Source organism: Lutra lutra, chromosome 5 (genome assembly GCF_902655055.1).
Source record: "Lutra lutra chromosome 5, mLutLut1.2, whole genome shotgun sequence".
In the NCBI taxonomy this organism is placed as follows: Eukaryota; Metazoa; Chordata; class Mammalia; order Carnivora; family Mustelidae; genus Lutra; species Lutra lutra.
The window spans coordinates 125,139,966-125,165,715 of record NC_062282.1 but is presented as its reverse complement, the minus strand read 5'-3'; the positions used below and the strand labels follow the sequence as shown (position 1 = coordinate 125,165,715).

The following is a 25,750-nucleotide window of genomic DNA, read 5'->3' as shown; positions in this document are numbered from 1 at the left end:
CAGAATACAAAGAGTATAATAATAATAATAATAATCTCATTATTATTATGGTGGCTCTACTAATTTCATTAAAGATGTGAACCCAATGCAAGCAACTAAATATGATGATAGCTTTTCATGTCTGGTAGAAAAAAGATATGAGTAAATATTTTAGAACAATGCAGTGGTCTTGGAGAGGGAGGTCATTTCAGACAGAAACATCATCATAAATAAAGGGACATAGAAAAGACATAGACTACATGGAGTGGCCTGTAGCCACTCAGATCTAAGATAGGCAGTGGGCTTGTGGAAAGAAAATTATGAAAAGTAAGGGTAGGGACAAGTTATGAAAACCCTGGACTGATATCACTAAAAATTTTTTGATTAGGATGGCAGTGTGATCAAATGTGCATTTTATATTGCATGGAGCACTGGGTGTGGTGCATAACAATGAATACTATTACACTGAAAAGAAATTAAAAAAAAAACTAATGATGTACTATATGTTAGCTAATTGAATTTACATTAAACAATTTTTTTAAAATTTTAAAAATTTTAAAAATGTGCATTTTAACAAGATGATAACATCTTTGAAGCAGAATAATATGGAGTCTGTGTTAAAGAACTGGTTAGAGCAGTGTTTTTCAATTCTATTTAATAAAGATGCATAGTAAGAAATAGAACTTACATCATGTTACACTCCTACTTGTGCTTCCATTGCTATTACTATTACACCACACACACACACACACACACACACACACACTTCAACAAATTTTCATAAAATTATGTGTTGGAAACGCTGTTGTTTTCAATTATAATCCATTCTATTCTTTCATATTCTTTAAAAATTGCTGATCAGTGACCCTAAATACAATTCATGATCCACCTGTGGGTCTATCTAATAGTTTGAAAATAATTAACAAATTGTTGCAACAATAGTTGAAAGAGACATAGTCGTACATAAGCTAAGTTGAGAAAATATCAGTAGGAATAGAAAAAAATATATTCAGGAGAGATCTTCTGAAAGGAACTTTTTGAATCAGATACGGAGGATAAAACAATTATGGAGATGAAGGCCTTTCAGCCAAGTCAGAATGTGACTTTCTACTAAAATAGAGTATGAGGGGCACCTGGGTGGCTCAGTCATTAAGTGTCTGCCTTTGGCTCAGGTCATGATCCCAGGGTCTTGGGATGGAGCCCCGCATCAGGCTCCCTACTCCGAGGGAAGCCTGCTGCTTCTCACATTCCCCTGCCTGTGTTCCCTCTCTCTCTGTGTCTCTCTCTGTCAAATAAATAAATATAATCTTTTAAAAAATAATAAAAATAAAATTAAAATAAAATAGAGTATGAGAAAGTTCTACTTAGAATAAATATGATTTAATGAATGTGAAGGTGCCTTGTCCTATTCTGTTACATCAGGAAATAAAACATTCATTTTTATTCACTCATAATTTGACAATATTTCTGTATACTTGATTGGTACCAGAATGCCTAAATCCTCTGAGCATTATGCCAACTGTCTTTCCAGGACCAAGTGTTAAATAAATCATACATACTAATTAGAAATCATTTTTCAACCTTTGGTTATACTTTCAAAAAATGAAAGAAAAATATATTCATAATTTGTAACGACAAATCAAAATATTTTTATTTTTTATTTTCTTAAATGAGAAAATTAAATGTCAAAGCTCTGTTGCTGTGACAAGTTTGATAGTGTAATCACTAAAAGTTCAAAAACTCAGATGTGTTTCCCAAGCCTCTGAAATGACCACAATGTATATTGTTTATTAACACCCTGAAGTGCAAAGAGAAAAAGTTATGGTTTTTCTGCCATGGTTTTCTGGCATGAATGGTGAAAATATCAGCCATAATATTTCATGAATCCTGTTTGTTTCTTTTTAATGCACAACATGATTTTTAAGGACATAATTTCATGCTGAATCAGTTCTTCCCTCCGTAAAACAATAGTGAGTGTTCAGCAACCACTCATCAGTGGAGTGGCCCAGTTCCCCTGATTATGAAAAGAGTACTCTTTTTTTTTTCTTTTTAAATATTTTATTTATTTATTTAACAGAGATCACAAGTAGGCAGAGAGGCAGGCAGAGAGAGAGGAAGGGAAGCAGGCTCCCTGATGAGCAGACAGCCTGATGCGGGGCTTGATCCCAGGACTCTGGGATCATGACCTGAGCCAAAGGCAGAGGCTCTAACTCACTGAGCCACTCAGGCGCTCCATGAGCATATATTCTTAAGAATTCTTACTTGGTTTGCAACCCCCCTAGTCTTAGATATACCAGTCATGGTGTGTTTTGTTCTGTTTTATTTGTTTTTTGTTTTTTTGTTTTTTATTCAAGACAATGAATAGGGAATTTCTCAACAACTGCCATAATTTTCTCTGTACACCCTCTTCAGAGAAATAAAAATGATTATTTTTTTAATTGCAAAGGAAACATTTAGATAGGTTGCTTAGTATTCATTCTATATGCAATTTCAAGAAACAACATTTACAATAATTGAAGTAAATATTAGTCTCACTACCCTATCTATATTCCATATTTATTTTTATGAAAAAGAAAGCAATCATATGCAAATTCTTAATTATGATAAAGGCTGACATTAGTAAATTATATTTAAATTCCTTTAAAATCTGTGTAGTATAATGACAGGTTTTTTAAACAATGCTCAGTAAGTTTATAAACTTTTATAAGTATATTATCAAGCCCCAGATGGTGAACAGCAGTCAAAACTCCTTCCAATGTATTGTTTAGTACAGACAACCATGCATTGACAACCAGAGGCTAGGAGAGTTTTTCTTACTTGAGAAAAATATATTTTTAAGTCATTGTCCTTCCAATGTCTTTCTTTTCTCTTTACTTCTCCTGTTGTTCCCTTTATTCCTTTTATTTTTTTATTCTTTCTTGAAAATAGGTAATGACTTATAAGTATTCGTACTACTCAAAATGAGGTAGGCTCCAAGAGGAAGCATGACAAACGTCAAGTTTGAGAATTGATTAAAAATGGCAGAGTGACAGCAGGGAGCCTGCTTCCCTCTCTCTCTCTCTCTCTCTGCCTGCCTCTACGTCTACTTGTGATCTCTCTCTGTCAAATGAATGGATAAAATCTTTAAAAAAAAAAAAAATGGCAGAGTGAAAAGCTGACTCTCCACCCTTCCTGATCTCCCAGACTCTTGTCTCTTTATATGCTAGAGTTGACTGGGAGTCTAGGCAGAGGCGTGTTGAGTCAAAATATTGTCCAGAACTAAAGTCTTGGAATAAGTTTGCATATTTAGGCCTTTTTTAAACTGCTTTATATAAGACGAGATGTTTGTTGGGGTTTTTTTTAGATTTATTTATTTATTTATTTATTTATTTTGCTTATTTGAGACAGAGAGAGCATGAGTAGGGGGAGCAGTGGGAGAGGGAGAAGCAGACTCCCCACTGAACAGGGAACCAAAGGAGAGGCTTATCCCAGGACCCTGAAATCATGACCTGAGGTGAAGGCAGATGCTGGGTGGCTCCTTGGGCAGATGCTTAACCAAGGAGCCACCCAGGTGCCTCGAGATATTTGTATTTTATATTACATTTAAATTTGTTAAAATTACTGATAGCCTTCTAGTACTCTCTATATTACTTTGAGATCATTTTAGTATCCTCTCATTATTTTAAGGAACATTGAGGATATTTGTCCTTTCAGCCATAACACTTGTTCATATGTAGTTTTTCATAATGAGAACACTTTTTATGAAATAAAGCTTCAGTAGAAAAAGAAAATGAACACCTGAATAGTTCGGTGTATTTATTTCAAAATTAAACTCAAAATTAAACTTTTCTTCTCATTCTCACCTAGGACAATTTCCCTATTTTAGAGAAATAAAATGTAGTCCAAGAATTTTACCATAGGGGCTCATTTTGAATTTTTGTCCTGTGCTTTTTAAATGATACCATCTCTCTGCTGTCTTCTTTCCTTCCATTTTCCCCTCCCTTTCCTTCCTTAGTTTATGTACATCACATTTGAATTACCTCACCTTCCTTCAATAATCTTCTGGTAGGAAATCTCAGAACTAACCTCCCCCCCTTCTCATTCCTTTTCATGTTTACTTGCTTAGGTGGTTTTTCAGAGGAGCACAGCTATTTATATATCCTTGCTGCCAAGGAGTAACCTCAGAATGCTGGGTCTGTCATGTTCTCCCATCCAACCCCCACCTTTGGTGAAGAGTGTTTACTGGAGAGTGAGGAGGGATCTGACTTCCTCACTTCCCTTAGCCAGCCAGACCTTCAGACCAGACACGCCAATCAGTGAACTCACTGAGATGATAGACACGGCTGTATCACATTTAAATGCAACTGAACTTGAGACCAAGATATCTGGCTGAATTTGTTTGTCTAGTTCTTCCTTTACATTCACATGAATTAATAGATGCAAAATATGAAGAGCTTAAAACCTTTCTTTACTCCTTACAAGCTTTGTAAATGCATACAGCTTACCACAACTCAGTTTATTCATCAATGGAGAAGCATAATGATAGTGCCTGTCTCATGGGATTAGTTTGAGACCTGCATATGATATTACATGCCAAGCAAATAGAACAATTTCTGGCACATAATGAGTACTCAGTAAAACTTAGCTATTATTCTTCTTACTGTCATAATGAAAGATCTTCACTACCTTATATAAGAATTGTGTCAAAGTCCTAATTGCAGAACTTTATTCTAGTTTTTCCTGAATATATGTGTCATATTCTCTTTCTTAAGTACACTTGGCCATGTCTATGAGTTTCTCTATTTTTCATATTGCCTATGAAGATAGACTTGTTTTGTCTAATGTTCAAGAGGTTCTTCATCAGTCATTAAATCAACCATTCAAATCCCAATTAGTTTGGGGGGGGGGGGCAGGGGGAGATGGCTGAATTCCAGACAAAATGGCTTGTTAAGTGTGCTATAAATAAACCTTTTTTTTTACCCCACCCCCACCCTGCACTCTTGCTCTGTAAGTTTTTTCTTTCTGACACACTCTTTAATTTCTCTGTATCCATTCTTTTTGTCTCTCACAGTAGGTTGCAAAAGCAAAGGTCATTTAAAAAAAATGATTACCATTAGCTAATAATTATTACCAACTCTAACCAAGCAATGCTGAGAGGAAATTCAGATATTGTGTTTATTTAATTTTCTCAGTTGCATTTCAGTCAGTGTTAATAACCTGATTTATAGAAAAAGTTGGATCTCAGAGAGTTTAACTTGTCTGAGGTCACACTGATTGGGATGTGAACAGCAGTGCCCACATAGCTACCATTTAAATGGTGGCTGAGGGCAGAAACTAAACTAAATACCTTTTATTCTTAAAGTTTAAGCTATAATTGAATACATAGTAGGTACATTTGTAATATTTTATTTGATTTCAGCACAACGTATCCATTCATTAGCATAGCTTCCCCATCCCTCACCCCAAAAAACTAAGTCATTAAATAAAATCTGTGTAGTTTTAGCAACTTTGCTCGATAACTCCACTTTGGTTTTGGCAGAAATGTGGGAATGACATAGCCTAATACAATTCTCAGTATTCATCTTTGTCTTTTAGAATGAGTTTGAAAAATTTTTTTTATTCTGTGATTTCCCTAGAAATAATAGGGCACTGTTCTTCCCACCTTTGCCAGTAATGTAAACAAATCTGGGTTTGTGAAAATATTTCCTCTTCTGTTTTGTCACTTAGTTATTTTCATGACATAAGTGTCATTTGTATTTATTTCTGTCAAGTTGAGCATTTCATTAATTGTTACTGATCAGCAAGCATAAAATGTGATATGTGTATGTGTGTTTCTGTATTTCTGTAGCCATTCACCACGCTGCAGTGCAGATCTTCAACATATTTTATCTCTTTTTTCTTGCACTTTGTTTACTACATAATGGTATGCCATGTATAAATTAACTAATAATCCTATGCTTCATATTTCAAAACATCACATCAATTTGGTATTGAATCCTTTTGTCAGCATTTTAAAAATCCTCTCCTTCAAGATATCTGAGGTGTAAGTATTATTTTTATGGTTTAGATACTTAAAACCCTTTGCTTAATAACTGCTCAGAGGATTTGGGGAACATCATGGCCAAGTGGACTTGTGTAATATGCTTAAATCCTAGGAATCTGCACTCTTTCTCCTACAGGAAGGTTGGGGTGAAGCATGAACATACTGACATTTCCTCTGGTTCTGAACCAAATCACACGTGTAAGCAGTGTCAATGAAAACTCCTGTCCTAAAGTCATTCTTAAAGAGTTGTGCTTTTCTTTTATATGCACTGTGTCCTTGGACATATTTCTTAACCACTCTGACCTTGGTTTCTCATCTCCGAAGTGGAGATAATACAACTCCTTACCTCAAAGCATTGCAAAAAATATTGGTTTCAGGTCTATTTAGGGCCTACTACGCTCACTTGAGAAAGTCAGAAAAACTAATAGGCTGGGTATTTTAGCTTCGCCTAGCCACTGGGAGAGGTTAACCACAAAACCTGGGGGGTGGGGGCAGAGGGCAGGTATCAGAGTCTTTGTTCTCTTGGCTCTTCAAGCTCAAAAGCAGGAAGAGAGCAGTTAGAAACCATAAGCTTCCCCTGGGGGGAGAAAAGAGAAGAGGCTATCTCCCATTTCATGGTCTGTTGTTAAATGTGTTCTCTTGGTAATGATGGCTAAGGCTGAAAGATTTCAGTGTTAATACAGAGAAATACACATACAGTGAGACTGGCCAAAAGAGTAAAAGGGTGTTAATGAGGTGTTTGGAACTTGTTTAAACATTAAGTGGTGAAAAACAATAGAGTATGGTCTGTAACTTACTCATTATTGTTTTCTTCTCATTTAATCTGTGTTATATGTGGAAAGAAGTAATTAACAACCTCCTGTATTACAGTGCACACTGTGATATACTAAGGTCTTACCTTAGTATCTCAGATGACTTAGTATGCTATAGCTAGCATAAGTGTATAACACACATTATGGGATGAATAAACGCATGGCTAAATGAATGAACATTATCTTACTGATATGACTAAATAATGGTCAAGATTATTTTTTGGCCAGATTATATCATTGTAAAATAGCACAAATAGTAAAATAGTTGGAAAAAGAGTTCTGAGCATTTAGTATATAGTATTTGCACAATGAACTCTCAAGACCTATCTGCTGAGCTATTGGAAGAGGGACCTCCTAGTTGCTTGACTGTTGAGCTGATACTTAAGGGAAATGCAGAGAATGTTGACACACCTAAGAGACACATCTTCCTAGGGAATTCCTTAGGTGTTATACACGAAATAAGCAGTTCTTTTCTTAAAAAACTTAAATGAATTAAAATGAAAATTACTTTAAAACATTTTATATAGCCTTAAAAGAAATGAACGTTTCTATCTTCAGTTCTGTGTAAAAGAAATGTTGAGAGGCGATCCCATCTGGTGTGTGATCACAGAAGAAATTTCAGAGGTCTAGAGTACATTCCTGCAGGTTTTTAATGATGGAAAATAAACACAAATAAATTTAAAATTGGACAGCTTAGAGTAAACAGGGGTTTGGCCTACATTCCTAATTCTGAATATATGTTTTCATGTTTTTGATATGTCAAAAATAGTTGGAGAGTATGAAAATTTAATGTGGCCAAAGAAATAGAGGTTGAATGTCTTAAATACTCTTATGTACTCCGTAGTTTTGACTTACAAAAATCCATCATTTAAAAATTTGCCACTCATCAGTTTTATGGGATTAAGAATAACATGTGAAATAATATGTTAATTCATAAATGCTTACTACACATCCTGGATACTTTTGAGTATTATAATCCCTAAGAAGATTTTTAAAGAGAAAGAGGAAGAATGTTTGATTGCACATCTATTCATAATCTTGCTCAATCAGCAGTTTACTACTAGTAACGCTATGAAGTTCACAATAAGTCTACTGAATTGCTGGAGTGTGACACAGCTGGTTGGTTATTTTGGGTTTCTTAATGCTTGCCCTGATTATGTGGCATTCAGCTAATTATATGACTAAATATCTGACTCAACTACAGAGTAGTTAATTCACTGACCACATGTGGACACAATGTTAATCTTTCCTTCCAGTGAAAAATTAGACATAATAATCCCAAGGAAAACGAATATACTGGATTCCTAGAGCTGGCATACATTATATTTTAGGATGTGTCCCTCTGTCATGCTATTTTCAGTACCTCTGTTTCCATCCCTCACAAAGCTTGATTGGGCTATGCTTAGGTCATAAAAACTCTTCAGTCAAGTTCATGTGAATCAATTACTCTTTGATCTCCTAGTGCTCTTTTAGTTATCAATACAATCATTTAGCATTCTTTGCATCATATACATTGGTTTGTCTCCCAGATCAATACTGTTCTCCAGAAATATTCTTATTCTTCTAGTTTACTTTTGCTTCCTAGTGGAAAGTACCTGTCTTTCAATATCCAATTTCACTGATGAATCTCTTGTTCGTTCTTAAAAGACACGTGGCCTGACAGTTATGTTTTAGGAGCATGCTGAGTCAATCCTAAAAGTCAATCCTAAAATCCTGAAGTGTTAACCAAGGCGTAAAGGCGTTTTTCAATAAATGATAAGAAAAAGTAATGAAAAATGTAATCAAGTGACTTTTTTTTCCCCCTGAAAAGATAATGCAGCAGAATGTTATTTTTGTTCTGCTTAACTAGGTTGGCTCTGATTATTCTTATAGTTCTAGAGAAAATGAAATATAGATGTATTTGTCTAATATAGAAATCCTCTGAAAAGAATTGCTGAGGAATTGTTTTAGTGGAAAGATTATATCATGTTAACTCTAACGTTAACAAGTGTTGTCTATTTTTACCTGAGGAAGGAGAAGTGTCTGTAATAGTGATGTTCAAAATGCATTTTCCCCACAGTATCCAAATTCATCTCATATTTAACTTGGTTAGAATTTTAGATTATTTTTAAAGTTGGTATGGAATACAGTTCTGGACTTGAAAAATTAGCATGTCCTCGATCTTCCGTGAATTCCACAGTAAGATGTTCATTTTGGCTTCTGTTTACATGTAGCTATTTTCCCAAGGCAGTGCCATTCATAATATTCTTACTCTGATGGGAATGAATAATACCTAGTCTCATATAATGTACAGATCATGGCTAGAACAAAAACTGCATCATATGATATGGGGGTATAATTAAATATATGTAACTTAAAAAATTGTTTCTAGGGGCGCCTGGGTGGCTCAGTGGGTTAAGCCGCTGCCTTCGGCTCAGGTCATGATCCCAGGTCCTGGGTTCGAGCCCCACATCGGGCTTTCTGTTCAGCGGGGAGCCTGCTTCCTCCTCTCTCTCTGCCTGCCTCTCTGCCTACTTGTGATTTCTCTCTGTCAAATAAATAAATAAAATCTTTAAAAAAAAATTGTTTCTAAATAATATGCTATTTTTTGTTGTTGTTGTTTTTCTCTGAGGACCTTGTCCTAAATAATGTAGACTTTGCTTAATTGTGTGAGGTGTTTGTTGTGATGGCTAAATGCTGTCAGAGATCTAGAAAGTAATAAGATATATTAATTAAAAGAAATAAGGAAAGGGGCGCCTGGGTGGCTCAGTGGGTTAGGCCGCTGCCTTCGGCTCAGGTCATGATCTCGGAGTCCTGGGATCGAGTCCCGCATCGGGCTCTCTGCTCAGCGGGGAGCCTGCTTCCTCCTATCTCTCTGCCTGCCTCTCTGCCTGCTTGTGATCTCTCTCTGTCAAATAAATAAATAAAATCTTTAAAAAAAAAAAAAAGAGAAATAAGGAAAGATATACAAGCCAGTATTTCTAATAGCAGAGCATACACTTTACTCTTTAATTAAATCTAACTTGTTTGAGAGCTTAATTAAAGTGGCAAAGAGCACAAGGAAGAATATTGTAAGAAACTTTCATAATGCAGTCAGACCTGCAAAAATACAGAAAAGATGAATCAGTTTATTTCTCTTTTTCATTAAAGGCTGATACAAGGAAAGAAAAAGAAATCGTGTGCATGTATGCGTGTGTGCTTTCTTGAAGGCGTAGACTGAATAGATGTAAATGATTTTTTTCCAAATTAGCAAACTCTTGTTTGTTACAAATCTGACTTTTCACTTATTAACTAACTAAAACTTGCCTTGTTTTTAGCAAATTAAAAATATTTTAAGCTATCTTTTATGTTGAGAATCCAAAGATCTGTGTGGTAGAATCAAAGAAGCATCACAAATTGGTTGAAGACAAAATTCAAGGTGCTTGTCAGAGCTCCCTTTCAGTATAAGAATGAAATCAGGTCACAAGAATAAAATCGGGTGCAAGCACTTTGTAAGGCCCTGGAGCTTCAGTGGAAAGAACAGGACATCAGATTCTGTCCCTCCACAAAGCACAAGGCATATGTGGCATGTTAGCAAAGGAAAATAGGCATCGTAAGGATGTGCTCAAAAAGAACAGAAAGATACTTGGTCGTAAAGGCTTTTCTGAATTATTTAACATCTCAAAAAGCCATATTAAATGTGATAATTCCACTTTTCTAACTTTCCTTTCCCATTTAGGGCAGTAGAGGGCAATTGCAAATATGTTTGTGGAAAATACTATAAGGAATTATACTTTCAGTTGACCTCAGGGTACAGAAAAGCCACCTTCACTTGATTTTGTTTATAAAGTTGTTAAGACTACTTAAGCTTGACAAGTTGTGCAGATTGGAACATCAAGTTCCAATTCTTAGGAATGGAATTCATATCATGTGGTTTTATGAAAATAACAAACAGCAAAGAGTATTCTCAGACAATAGGTTGAATTAATCTGACAATTTGAGCCCTACACTAGGGAAGCACATCATTATTGAAGACAGTATTCCTGAATGTGTGGTAACTTTCTGAAATATAATTTTACCAGGCAGATTATCTTTTTTTTTTTCTCAACCTGGTGAAAAGAAAATGCTTGTTCTCCATTCTTCTTTTGATGCGCACCATTTTAGGAGTGACTATTTTGTATTTATTTTTCATTTGTCCGTTAATTTTTTCCTCTTCAGGTGTAATCTAGCCCCTGTGGTGGAGTTTGCTGCAGATGTGGGAACTAAATCAGATTTTATTACCATGAACCCATCAGTTGTACAAAGAGCATTTGGAGGCTTTCGGAATGAGAGTGACAGAGAAAAATTTGTGCATAGACTTTCCATGCTGAATGACAGTGTCCTTTGGATCCCTGCTTTCATGGTCAAAGGAGGAGAGAAGCACGTGGAGTGGGTTAATGCATTAATCCTTAAGAATAAACTGAAAGTGCGAACTGCCTATCCATCATTGAGACTTATTCATGCTGTCAGAGGGTAAGTGTCTGGAAAGGACCAGTCTGTCCTTGGCACAATGGAACACATAACTAAACATTTTCCCTAGACAGGAGGGAGCCTCGGTAAAATCTTTCCAATGGATATATGCTTCCACTTTTTTAATAATGGCTACTCGATTCACCATCTTGAATTTTGTTTATGTACCATATTATTTTAGCTCACTCTCTTTCTTGAAAAAGCAAATATTTGAACTTGGCACTTATGTATGGTCATGAACAAACTACCGGTTTTTATGTTCTGCTGAGCTGAAGAGACCAGTAAGGATTCATAGTACCCTTGATGAATTTCAGGTAAGAAAGCTATCAACAGAAGTGCTAAATGGCTGCTGGGCAGTACTGTGGAAGAATAAATGTTGGATGTATTTAAGGAACCATTAAGTCCCATCTGTAGTTAAAAGGCCTACCAGAGAAAGAGAAGGCTGGCTGAGATGACATGCCTTAATGCTCCTCCCACCACAAATCACAGATGCCATTTTTATGAATTCAGTCAACATTTCCCTTTTATTAATACAATCTCAGATGTAAAACCTAAAAAATAGAATTTATTTGAAAGTGCAAGTGATCAAAAGGCCAAATTCAGGCATGCATATGTATAAATGTGTAAAAATTTGTAATACAAAAATAAGCAATAACCTGTCTTACTGAATATCTACTGTTAGATATTGGAGACAGAAAAATGAAGAAGGCCAATCACTGCTTTATTAAAGGAATGCATAGGTTCTACAGTAGAAACAGACCCATATACAACTAGCTAGGACATAGACACATGGTAAGGGGGTATATTGTCAGGAGTGTAGAATTTGTTTTCATGTTAGCAAAGAAGACTTAAAAGTCTAACATTTGAACTAGACTTGAAGAACAGAATAGCTATTCTTCAGGAATAAAAAGAGAAGGAGACAGAGACAGGAACAGAGAGATGGAGATGGCGACAGAGAAAACCAAACAGAAGGAAATATTATTGCATTATTAGAGTGAACAGAGTCAAGGAAATAATTAAGTACACAATAAACTTGTGAAATAATGGAGTCTGTTGTGAAGCATTGGAATATAAAGTTGGAAAAATAACTTGTGATCTGGTTAGGAAAAGAATCAGTTTTATTTTGCATAAGGCACAGTTATATGGTGAATTTAGGAGTCTAAATCTTGTAACAGCCAAGTCTGCATTAGCGAGAAGAGGTGCTAGATGTATGAAGACCAATTAGACTTTTTTTGATTAATTTACTCATAAGGTGATAAAGATGTAGGACAGAATCAGTGGCCATGCAAAGGAAGGGCAAGTTCAAGGGACCAATTAAGTAGAATGGCTGGAAGTTCTAAAAGAAAAAAGGTTTCCAAAGAGAGAGTTAAAAATAGTCTGCTTCCTATGCTGTTAGTGGGGCTGGGCTAAGGTGTTTTCAGTTTGTTTTGTTATTATGATACTTTCCTTCCAGAATTTACCATTTCCTTGGTTAAGAGTCAAGACAGTTTTTTGGATCGTGTTATTCTGCACACAATTAAATTGCATTCTTATAATTAGATCTTGGTTATTCAACATGCCTTCTTTTGATGTTTGACATGAAGCTTCAACAAAGTAAGATAAAATACATTCATTTGGGGGATAAGTAATTTTTTTTTTTAATTACAAAGTTTCCTGGTAATCTGACTCTGAAGAAAAAAAAAATGTGTTTTTAATAGGGTAACTTTATAAAAGCATCGTGCTAGGAACACATCTTATTTTTTGACATGTTAATGTTGAGTATCATTTGAGTGTGAGAAAATTTTAAAGATAATGCTCTTATTGTCTTATCTTATACACAGACACACTCTGACACACACATACACATATACCTGCACACTCCAGTGATGGGTTAGTAAGATTTAAAAACAAATATTTTGAAGTAAGTACCCCTTGATTATTGGAAACTAATAAAATTTAAGATTACTCTGATTTAGTACTATTTTTTTTTTAAAGATTTTTTATTTATTTATTTGACAGAGAGATCACAAGTAGCCAGAGAGGCAGGCAGAGAGAGAGGAGGAAGCAGGCTCCCTGCCGAGCAGAGAGCCCGATGCGGGGCTCGATCCCAGGACTCTGGGATCATGACCTGAGCCGAAGGCAGCGGCTTAACCCACTGAGCCACCCAGGCGCCCCTTAGTACTATTTTTAATAAATTATTTTTTAAAGCAGTTTTAGGTTCACAGCAAAATTGAAAGGGAGGAAGGGAGGGAGGGAGACTTCCCATATCCCTGCCCCCACACATGCAGAGCCCTATCATAAACATCTTGCGCCAGAGCTGTACACTGGTTACAGCTGATGAGCCTACGCTGACACATTATCATCCAAAGTCCATAGTTTATACTACAGTTCACTCTTAGTTTGTACATTCTGTGGGTTTTGACAGATGTATAATAACATATATCCACCGTTACAGCATCATTCAGAGTCGTTTTGCTTTCCTGAAAGTCCTCGGTGTTCAGCCTAATCCTCCATCCCTACCCACTCGCTCAGGGCAAGAACTGTTCGTCTGTTTTTGCCTTCAAAGTACACATTTATTGCTGAGCAGTTTTCCATTGAGCTGATATATCCTAATAATTGATATGTTTACTCATCTAATATATTTTACGTAGTTTTCTGTTATAATGTCCACTGACTATGTTCTTTTTTTAAAAAATTGTGTTCAATTTGTTTTTCTATGGTCTCTATTGTTTTTGCCTTTTCTCAACTGTCATGTAGTAGGAATCATACATACGGTATGTAGCCTTTTCATATTGGCTTCTTGCACTTAGCAGTAAGCACTTAAAGTTCCTCCATGTCTTTCCATGGCCTGATACTCATTCTTTTTTGTACTGAGTAATACTCCATTGTCTGGATGTACCAGTCTGTTTATTCATTCACTTGTTGCTTCCGAATTTTGGCAAAGCTGTTATACACATCTGTGTGCAGCTTTTGGGGTGGACATGGTTTTTAACTCATCTGGGTAAATACCAAAGGGTATGATTGCTGGATTCATGATAGGAGTATGTTCAATTTTGTAAGAAATTGCCAAACTGATTTCCAGAGTGGTTATGCCATTTTATATTCTCGGAAGTAAGGAATGAGAATTCCCGTTCCTCCACATCCTCCCCAGTTGGTGCTTTTAGTGTTCTGGATTTTGGCCTTCCAATAGTTATGTCGTGCCATTTCATTGATGTTTTAGTTTGTACTTCTCTGATGACATATGCAGAGTATCTTTTAGTATGTGTATTTGCCATCTTTATCTCTTCTTCAGTGAGATGTGTGTTCAGGTGTTCAGCCCATTTTTTAATCAGGTTGTTGGTTTTCTTGCTGCTGAGCTTTAAGAGGGTTTTTTTAATATATATATTTTGGATAACACTCCTTTATTAGATGTGTTTTTTGCAAATATTTTCTCCCAGTCTGTGGCTTGTCTTCTCATTCTCTTGGCAGTGTCTTCAACAGAGTGTAAGATTTATTTTTAATCAAGTCCAGCTTATCAGTTATTTCTTTCATGGATCGTGCCTTTGGTGATATATCTAAAAAGTCATCGCCAAACCCAAAGTTATCTAGATGATCTTCTATGTTCTTTTCTTTTCTTTCTTTTTTTTTAAGAATTTATTTATTTGAAAGAGATAGAGATAGTGACAGAGAGCATGAGCAGGGGGGAGAGGGAGAAGCAGGCTCTCCACAGAGCAAGGAGCCCAATGTGGGACTCAGTCCTAGGACCTTGGGATCATGACCTGAGCTGAAGGCAGACATTTAACGGACTGGGCCACCCAGGTGCCCTATCTACTAAGAGTTGAATAGATTTGCATTTCACATTTAGATCTATCATCTATTTTGAGTTAATCTCTATGACAGATACAAGATCTCTGTCTAGTTTCTTTTCTTTATATGTGGTTGTCTAGTTGTTCTAGCACCATCTGTTGAAAAGATTATCTCTGAGGCACCTGTGAGGCGCACATCAGAGGACAGGAGCAAGGTTTCGGCACATGTGCAGGCTGGGTTCTCCTAGCAACCTCCAGCACAAGATGGCACCAGGAGAATCTTTAAAAAAAAAAAAAAAAAAAAAAATCTTTGTTCCATTGTATTCCATTTGCTCCTTTCTCAAACATTGGTTGACCATATGTGTGGGTATCTGTTTATCTATTTCTGGGTTCTTTACTTGTTCTGTTGATCTGTTTGCCTATTCTCCACCAACATCATGCTGCCTTGATTATGCTAGCTGTAAAGTAAGTCTTAAAGTCAGGTAGTATCAATACTCTGCCTTTCTTTTTCTCCATCAATATTTTGTTGACTATTCTGGTCTTTTGCCTCTCCATATAAGTGTTGGAATTCGTACTTTTGTTCCCTAAATTGTATTTTCATTGACTATCAATGTCAAAACACAAAATAAGAGGTATGGCTGAAATGGAGGACATTCAATAAATTAGAATCCAGACAGATTTTTACATGATAAAGAACTGTGAATTCATATACGCTTTTTATAGACTTTCCTAAATATAGAAATTGCAGAGCCTTTTAATAAGTAGTTCATCAATACTCTTCTTTTGTTTTGCTTTATCCACTTTCCTTCCATACCCATTATAAACTACTTCACTAATTCCTAAGCATTTCATCCCAGAGTAACAAGGCCAAACAAACTTCTGAGTGCCGATGAAGTTAATGGTATACATTCATTTGATTACTGTGCTTTAGGTGTTTTTAACAAGACTTATTTTGGATTCCCAGGAGGAACTTAACCTTGCTACTCTAATGGTTATATATCTACATTCTCCCCCTCAAGTGACAAGCGATTAAATTCTAAAAACCAGGATATACAAAGGATATACAAAGTAGCTCTAGAGTTGCCTTTCACCTTACAAATACATTGGAAATTTGTACACGTGGTATATGTGAAAAGTCATTTCACTTATGGAATTAATAATGCATGCAATGTAGCATTTCAACATAATGTTTATGCTCTACAAGGCTACTGAAACTACTGAAATAAGGAAGTATGAATGCTGATGAGACAAAGATCCACATGATATGAAAGCAAGAGCAAACTCCCCAAAGAGCTGTTCTTTAAGTATCTGTTTTACATCTCTCTGAAACACTGTGGTTAATAAAATTCAGGAAAATAATTTAGAGAATTTCATAGCCCCTGTTGATTATTGGAGTTTGTTGTCTCTAATAGAAGGTTTGAACACCTAGTGCATGCAGTATAGTATGCATATAATCACTGTGTTAAAACATGAAGGGCCCTCCAAGTACTGCAGTTACAGGTAGAAAGTTTAAGTGATTTGCAAGGCAAAAGGTTAACACAATGGTAGTTTTCATATGGCCAAGCTTCATTATTTAAATATTTTTCCTCTCTGAAAATTCTGATAGCTTAACTAATTTTAAACATCTATTTAATTGTGGGGTTTTTTAATGCCCTAAAAATACAACCATCAGTTGAAAAATTAAAAGAGATTCTTAGATTATGTTTTAATGAATGGTCATTCTTCCCAAGCCATATTAAATAAAATAAAAGGAAAAACTATAGCTAGATTCTAATTTTAAAACAATCTTACAAAATAATGAAAGGGTAATCTAATGGGGACAGAGAAAAAATATTTACAATTTAAAGAGACTACATGAATGTATTAAAGTGGTTGGGGTTGCAAACTTTTCAATGTGTATTTCTTCAAAAGCTACACATGATTACATATTTTAATTATCATTCTGTAATTTTCCTTGTGAAAAATGGAGCAATTTTCATAAGACTTTAAGAATGAAGACAGGAGTTTGAAACTTTAAAGTGACTTGTTGAAACTTTAAAAATGTAACTACAAGATATAAAAAAATCGAAGTTCTTTTACATTTATAATAAAATTATCAACGGATAGCCTAAATATCCTGAAACAAACATTTTGCCCAATGGCATTGTTTAATATACAATTCTAAATGATAAGACCGATCAACAAATGATTTTTAAGATTTTATTTATTTACTTACTTTAGAGAGAAAGAAGGTGAATGCATGTGGGTGGGGGAAGGGAGCAGAGGCAGAAGGAGAGAGAGAATCGCAGGCAGACTCCCTGTGAGCACAGAGCTAGATCTGGTGCTCAGTCTCACAACCCTGAGGTCATGACCTGAGCCAAAACAAGAGTTTGATCCTTAACCAACTGAGCCATCCAGGCCGTGAAAATAGATAGATAGATAGATAGATAGGGAGTTTTTTAAAGATTTTATTTATTTATTTGATAGAGAGATAGCACAAGTAGGCAGAGCGGCCCACAGGGGGATAGGGAGAAGCAGGCTGTCCACTGAGCCACCCAGACACCCCTCAAAATATATATCTTATAAAATATTTAGTCTAAGCAAAAATAAATCCTATTTTTATAATTACTATAATTTGATTCATAATAGCCAAGTGTTGTTTTATTGACTGGGATGGTTATACTTTAGTTTCTTATTTTTTAACATGGTGAAAAAAAAAAATCATCCTGCAAAAAGTAGGTCCTTAGTTCCAGTACCAAGTGTGATAGATAATTTCTTTTTTTTTTTTAAGATTTTATTTATTTATTTGACAGACAGAGATCACAAGTAGGCAGAGAGGAAGGCAGGCAGAGAGAGAGGAGGAAGCAGGCTCCCTGCTGAGCAGAGAGCCCGATGCGGGACTCAATCCCAGGATCCTGGGATCATGACCTGAGCAGAAGGCAGAGGCTTTAACCCACTGAGCCACCCAGGCTCCCCTGATAGATAATTTCTTAAGAATTATCCAAGGAAAGAGGTTAGATAGATAAATAAATATATTTTAAAATGATGTCTTATATGCATAAATATGCTATATGCCTTATATGCATAAACATGTTATATATAAATTGCCAATTCTTCATTAGAATTATATGTAGTGTTCTGCCTCTTTTTTTTTTTTTTGGATGTTGGTACTTTAGGAAGTTTGCTCTTTTAGTTCTTGTCTCTATTATCTTATATCTTAATTGTAATTCTTCTACCTTTATTCAGATACTTATTTAAGAGCATAATTAATTTAAACTTTAGATTTGTTTGCAGCCATTCTGGAAAATATATTCAAACATTTAGAGTTGAATCCTTTACCCCCTGATGATGATTATGAAGCATTAAAATATTTAAGCCAAGGGACACCTGGGTGGCTCAGATGGTTAAGTGTGTGCCTTCAGCTCTGGTCATGGTGTCCTGGGATCGAGCCCTGCATCAGGCTCCCAGATCAGTGGGAAGCCTGCTTCATCCTCTCCCACTCCCCATGCTTGTGTTCTTTCTCTTGCTGTGTCTCTCTCTGTCAAATAAATAAAATCTTTAAAAAATATTCAAGCCAAAAATTAAATATTCAAGTCTTAATTATTTTCTAAATTTATACCATCCATTAGTTTTATTACTTTTAATTCTATTGTAATAAAGATTATTTATCCTATTTTTTCATCACACTGTAGTTATTTTAATATCAATATTCATACAATAGGAACTATACTCTCATTAAGTTGATAAACATTTTGTATTAATTAAGATAAACACAGATTAAGGGCTTGCTTTTCATTATTAAGATTAACAAGAGTACATAAATGTTCTATATGTTGGTAATTCTAAAGTTATCCAACAATTCCGTAAACAACGTCTTCACCAGAATGATTTTCAAGAGAAAGATACATTCAGTTCATGTAGATTTTTAAAATTTTTTATGAATTCTACTTAGGAGTTTTGTTCTTTATCTTTTAGTGAGGAATACATGTGCTACCCTTATATTTGACAAATCTTCCAAATGTTTCTTATTTAAAGGATAATTTAACAACTGCAAAAGAAATGTACAAGTGTGAGATAAAATGACTACACGACTGCCTTAAATTTGCTTGGAATTAAGAATTTTCATTTTAAATGGTTGGTATACCCCATGACCTATGGCAGTGTTTGTCAGATTGGAGTATTTTGCAAGTTCTGAGAAAATGCTCCTAATCTCTTTAAAACTTGTGTCTACATTGATGCAAACTCAGAACACTGGCTTCAAGAATTTTTAAGAATTATTTAGGAGTTTGATATAAAAGGAAGGTCAAATAAAACTTCAGCTCTGTCCAGGGATAGACTATTTACATCCTTCAGGCTCAAATCTATATCCTTTAAAAAGTGGGTGTTGAATCATTTAGATTCTTTTCAGTGCTGAGTTTCACTGGTTGTATACTTTAATTGTTCTTACTCAAGTGAATATTCAAAGCACCATGATACACATTTGTACTTAATTTTTACAGACATTCTCAGAAATGTCTTCTCTTAACCTAAGTAAAAAGCTTCATTTAACTTTTGGTCATTATGATAATTGAGGTAGCTTATGAAAATATTCCTGCTTCAAAGTCATTTCTCTTGGAATTTAAATATTCTTTATATTTTTTAAAACGATATTTAAGCTATTACACCCTCATCTAAAAATTTCCTTTTGCTGGTAAAAGATACACACACACACACACACACACATGCACACACATATGCAGACACAAATATGTACACCCACATAGATAGATAGATAAGATAAAGATATATATTTAACATATATATATATACAAAACTCCTAAGTAGAATTCATAAAAAATATATAACATACATACATATATATATATATATAAAACATATATATATGTTAGGGAGCCATTTAGCCTATTGAGTTTATTCTTTCTTTAAATTTCTAAAATTATTAAACTTTTTAAAAAGCATAGCTCTTTCTATAAATACAAATTATTTAAAATAATTTCTGGAGTGGTATTTATATGTTGTATATGGAAAAAATGAAAGTAATACATATACGCTATATATACACACAACATATAATAACATTAAATATTGTATCAATATTTTATATATACTTACAAAGTATGCAATACACAATATAATACACTATTTTAAATAAAAATACAACCTATGATTACTAATAGTATTCCATGCAAGTTGCTTTGCTAGACGTTTTGCCTGTTAAGCACAGTACCAGTAATACACTGGCTTTGCTTATAATGACAATTCATGTTTATTCATGTTCGACTTGTCACTTGGGATTTTCAAAAATTGGTTTGGTTTTGCCATGCTTAATATACAGCAAGAGTTTCCCACTTTATATTTATTTGTTGGTACTTGTTGTGCTATCTTAAATTTATTCTTAGTAATTTTATCTTGTGTTGGAAGGATAGGTATTCTTTTCCACTATTTCTATGACTAAAACACTTTTGAATTATTTACTCTTATTCAGAATGTAAGGTGATATTCTAATTAATTTGCATTTTTCATGAACAGTATACATCTTCATTTTGTCATAAATAAAAAACAATGAAAAAAAAGAAAAAAAAAACAATGGAATATCTCTTAATATGCCCTCTTAAGTCTCCCAGGATTTTGCTGGATCAATGAGGTTTTCTTTTGGCATGCAATCCCTAAACTAGCAGGCTGTGAGTACTGCATTCACAATTTAATGATCAAGGTCATGATTTAAATCTTGTGGATTTAAATGTTGGAAGGAATAATAAGCCTTGCAGAAATCAAGTGACATCTCTAGTTCACCTCTTATCGGTCTGGTTGTCATTCTGTTCTAAATTTTTCATTAGGCAACTATAGCTTTCCTTTTATTTATTTATTTATTTAAATTTTTATTTTAGAGAGATGAGAGAGTGCTAGTGTAGGAAGGGCTAGAGGAGGAGGGGCAGAAGGGGACCGAGGGGGACCGGCAGACTCTGTGCTCACAGTGTGGATCCCAACTTGGGGGCTCAATCTCAGGACCCTGGGATCTTGACTTGAGCTGCAATCAAGAGTCAGATGCTAACCAACTAAGGAGGCCATGCACCCCAAAGTATATGTTTCTATTTAAGGAAGCACACATTGGTTGCTTTGTTAAATGTATGATTTGTTTGCCTTAATTTTTATTCGAATATAGTTGATATTCAGTTACATTAGTTTCCATGTACAACATTGTGATCCTACTTCTCTGTACCTTATGTGATGCTCACCACAAGTGTAGTTCCCACCTTTCACGGTACAACACTGTTACAGTATCATTGATTATATTCCCTATGCTGTGCCTTTTGTTCCCATGACTTACTCATTCCGTAATGGGATGCCTGTATTTTCCACTTCCCTCCACCCATTTTGTCCATCTACCCACTCCCTTTCTCTCTGGAAGCCGTTAGTTTGTTCTTTCTATTTATAGGTCTGATTCTACTTTTTGTTTGTTTGTTCATTTGTTTTTCTTAGATGTTGCATATGAGTGAAAACATAATATTTGTCTTTCCTAGTCTAGTCTGACTTACTTCACAGCATAATACGCTCTAGGTCCATCCATGTTGTTGGAAATGGCACAATCTCTTCCTTTTCATCTTTGCATAATATTCCATTGTATATATAACAATGTATGATTTTTAATATGGTTCTTAACAAATAAATAGATTGTTCTATCTTCACCCATCTTTCAGCATTAACTTTTTTTCTGCACTGTTACGACTAACACAAAAATATAATTTTTTGGATATTAGTTACTGCACTCATCTTTCAGATGTGAAAAGCTTTCAATTTTAAGTAAGTGTAAAGATAAAAGGCTATGTAAAATTAGGGTAATCCTCTGCAGGCTAAATTCATGTGAATGGCTTGAGCTTGCAGAATTTGAATCAGACCAGGGTCCCAAAAGAGTCTACAGTAAAAGTAGAGATTGAAATAGACCTTTGATAGGAAATAGTTCATCACTATTATTCAAACGGATTGTTTTGGAATATTGGACCAAGTCAAAGTCACACAAGGAGAAGTAATTTAAAAAAAAACAAACTTTGAATATCATGACATTCACTCCAAATGCTTTCTGAAAATGGCTTACTTGTTTTAAATTTAGTCTTATGCCAAAAACATTTCCAAATTGTTTCTATTTTGACCAGTGAGAAACACAGCTGTAATACTCCTTTTAAAAAACATGCATCTTTCTTTAATGTTTTTGGGTAGCTAGACTACTGCATAATAGGTATTTTAAACCTCATAATAGTTTCATGATGTAGTATTTCTTCCCTTGCTGGGGATGGTGATATTTACCCTTCCGGCGCTGCAGTGTTTCCTGAAATCATAATCCAGTTCCTCTTGTGTCACAGTATTATTTCCTAGCAGCTCCTATCATTTATATTTCATTGTGGATGTGAACATATAAATGGCTTATATCTGAGAATTCATTCACAGGTATATGGCTGAAAAAGGAAGCTATTGGAAAAACAGCTGATAGGCCAACATACTTCCCAATACTTGGTTCTTTCTCATTGAGACTAAAAAGTTCTGCAAAGTATCTAAAATGGCTTTTGAACAGTGGAGAAGCCTTCATGGCAATCAGTGACAGTGACATACTCTAATTTTTTTCCCTTGGTATGCATTTTGTTCTTTTCTTCTTCTCGATCATTTCTATTCTTCAAGTCTCAGTTAAAGATAAGTTCCAGTAGGCACAATTCCTCACTCTTGTCACTTTCTCAGAGATTGACATGGGTGTCTTTTCTCTATTCTCTTTATAAAGGATCTTCTGTCTCTAATAGAACAGTAATCAGAACATATTATTACTGTTCATTTTGTTCTCTATGTTGTAAATCTTGTAGGTGCAAAGGCTGATTTATCTATGTCTTCATGTAACTAGGAAGAAAGGTGAAAGACCTGTATTCCTAATTGTGAGGGTTGGGACACAGGTGCAGAGATGGAGAGAATGGAGTCATGAAAAAGGGCAAAGTTGTACTGAAGAAAGACTTTGAAGTCTGATTCATGTTTGTTCTTTAGAGCAATCAGCAGGTCAGCAAGCTTGATGGAGGAAATTTTTTTTTTTTTTTAAATCAGTCTGGCTACCATTGGAATTCATATTTACCATTTAGCTTATGTGGGAACAGAGGAGAACCATACCAATAAGGAAGGCTTGAATCTCAATAGATACCCTATCTTCCCAGCATTTTATTAATTAATCAGCTGGTATATATCAAGAACCAACTTGTGCCTCGTACCCCCATAATTGTAAATCAATGCTTTTACTGAATTAATACCTGCCTAAGGTATTGTTAGAATGAAAATGTAAGACTAAATTCTGATTAAAAAGTAAATGAACCATAACAATGGAGTGAGACACTTAGGAACATCCAGAATGAAGATCTATAAATTCATCCTGGCCACCTGAGAAAGTACCTTAGTTCCATAATTTAGTAACTTAGTAATTTAGAGTTATTTCTTGATTATTATCTTGAGCATTATCTTCCTGAACTGTATATGTATATGATTTCTTAAAATATTAATTTATTATACTGTTTCCTAGAAGAAAAATGTCCATTTTAAATATTTTAGCAAGGGAAATAAATTGATTGTCATCATTTTTTAAATTTCAAGACTGAAATTTAGTATTTGGAACACATGTTTATACTGCTATATTTAAGAGCTACAGTAAAAATTCATGAATTTATTTCATAGGTTTATTGCCTTTCTACTTTCAAGACCCAATCCTGTAATGAGTGTTAGAAAGTATATAAATAACCTTAGAAATTCCCTTGTTTCTCTGACCTTTCAGGGGAAAAAAAAAAAAAAAAAGAGGAACACTGATCAATATGCAAACTATGTATTGAATTAATTTGAATAAAGCTATTCTAATTTAAGTTCAGGTAACTGGGAATTTATTACATTCAGGGATTTTTATATACACTAAAACAATTGTGAATTTAAAATAAAAAGCAAGTACATTGTAATAAAATTTTAAACAGTGAGCATGACTAGATACTGAGTTCTCCAAGGAAGGTTATTGAATCAACTACTCCATAAAGCTTTTTAAAAAAAAATTGTAGTTTCTTATTTCCATAGAATAACTTAGATGTGGTTTAGCTTCAATCTATATAATTGATCGCAGTCAATCAACTAAAACTAATTCCTAATATGGTTGATTAGATGATCACAGTCTCAGGCTATAATTTTCAAATTATGGCTTAGATATTTGAAATGCCAAGATACTAGTAATATATGAGAAGAGAATAAGGCAAAAGACTTGGGACTTGGGTACTAGAATTTTCATGTAGGAACAAGTTATTGACAGAGTTTAACACATATTTCAAAGGCCCGTGTGACAGCATACCATGATCCCTTTTGGCAGGAGATCAAGGAAAGGGTCATCTCTCCTTTTTCTTTCTTCTCAACACTCTTACCACCAAATGATTTAAAAATCTGGGTGAGTGAGTAAACATACTCAGAATACTCGGGCTTTCTCATTCCTTAAATGACTTCACTTCTATATCATTAGAACAGATTTTAGTTTCAATAAGAAATAACCGCCTAAATATCAGAATATAAGGGCTTTGACTATAAAATATTTTAAAGACCTTTTAACAATTCCTTTTAGTTATGGGTTATATAAAAACCAAGAATTGGAAAGCGTGTTGGAGCAGGCTAGAAACTCTTTCCTTTTCAGTTGGAGCCATAGGCCTGGGAATGACTTCTCACAAGTAAGACATTTACATTTTCACAATCCATAGAAGAAATAAGCAAAGGAAAACATTCAGGGAGACAAGAGAAAGAGCAAAATTATAAAACCCTAGTAAATACCAGTATTCGGTGGTGGGAAGGGAAGCCACACTGCACAGGTCAGTCCAATAACTCTCCCAGCTTGCCCTCACCATTATGCATCCCAAAGAGCCACAGGCTATTCTCTGTGCCCGACTAATATGCTGAATGATGTTCTTGTTATGCATTAGTAAATGAATGTGCTCTCCCTCAATATAGGGCTTGTGGTTCAATATGGTTTTCTGAAGGCTATATTTAAACTCAATGTATCTGTTGACATATGTGGGAAATAGCGTTCAGTGGTTTATTTTAAGAACCAATCAAATCACATTATGTAAATTGTAAATCCTTACACTACTTTTCAGTGTTCATGGTCACAGTCATTTCTGCCAAAGGGGGGATGCTGGTGCTGTCACTCCAGGGGCCTAAATGAAAGTAAAATCCTGAAGTATTTTCTCAGTTCTTAAAAAAAAAAAAAAAAAGATAATTTCTATTGTATCTTAAGAAATTTGGCCTTCTATATGTTGTATACCTGAAACAAATAAAGTACTGTATATTAACTATACTGAAACTAAAATTAAAAATTTATTTAAAAAAACAAAATTAGGGTACCTGGGTGGCTCAATCATTAAGCGTCTGCCTTCAGCTCAGGTTGTGATCCCAGGGCCCTAGGATCAAGCCCCGCATGGGGCTCCGGGCTTAGCAGGAAACCTTTAACGGGCTCCCTGCTTCTCCTTCTCCCATTACCTCTATCACTGTCTCTCTGTCTCTCTCTGTCAAATAAATAAATAAAATCTTTTGAAAAAAGTAAAAAATAACAACAACAACAACAAAAACTTTAGCCTACCGATATACCATTGCTACTCCTTGCCAATAACTTAGGGCTCCACCAAGATCGTAGAATTTTTATATGTGCTGTGAAGGCTTTCTCATTCCTTAAATGACCTCACTTC

General features: G+C 34.8%; 1 protein-coding gene across 1 annotated transcript in view; it reads left to right on the top strand.

Annotated features, from left to right (window-relative positions):
- Positions 1–25,750, top strand: part of ST8SIA4 (ST8 alpha-N-acetyl-neuraminide alpha-2,8-sialyltransferase 4) — a 100,413-nt gene that overhangs the window by 34,873 nt on the left and 39,790 nt on the right. Inside the window, 1 exon segment of the mRNA XM_047729810.1 lies at positions 10,990–11,283. Within this exon segment, the coding sequence (XP_047585766.1) occupies positions 10,990–11,283 (294 nt within the window).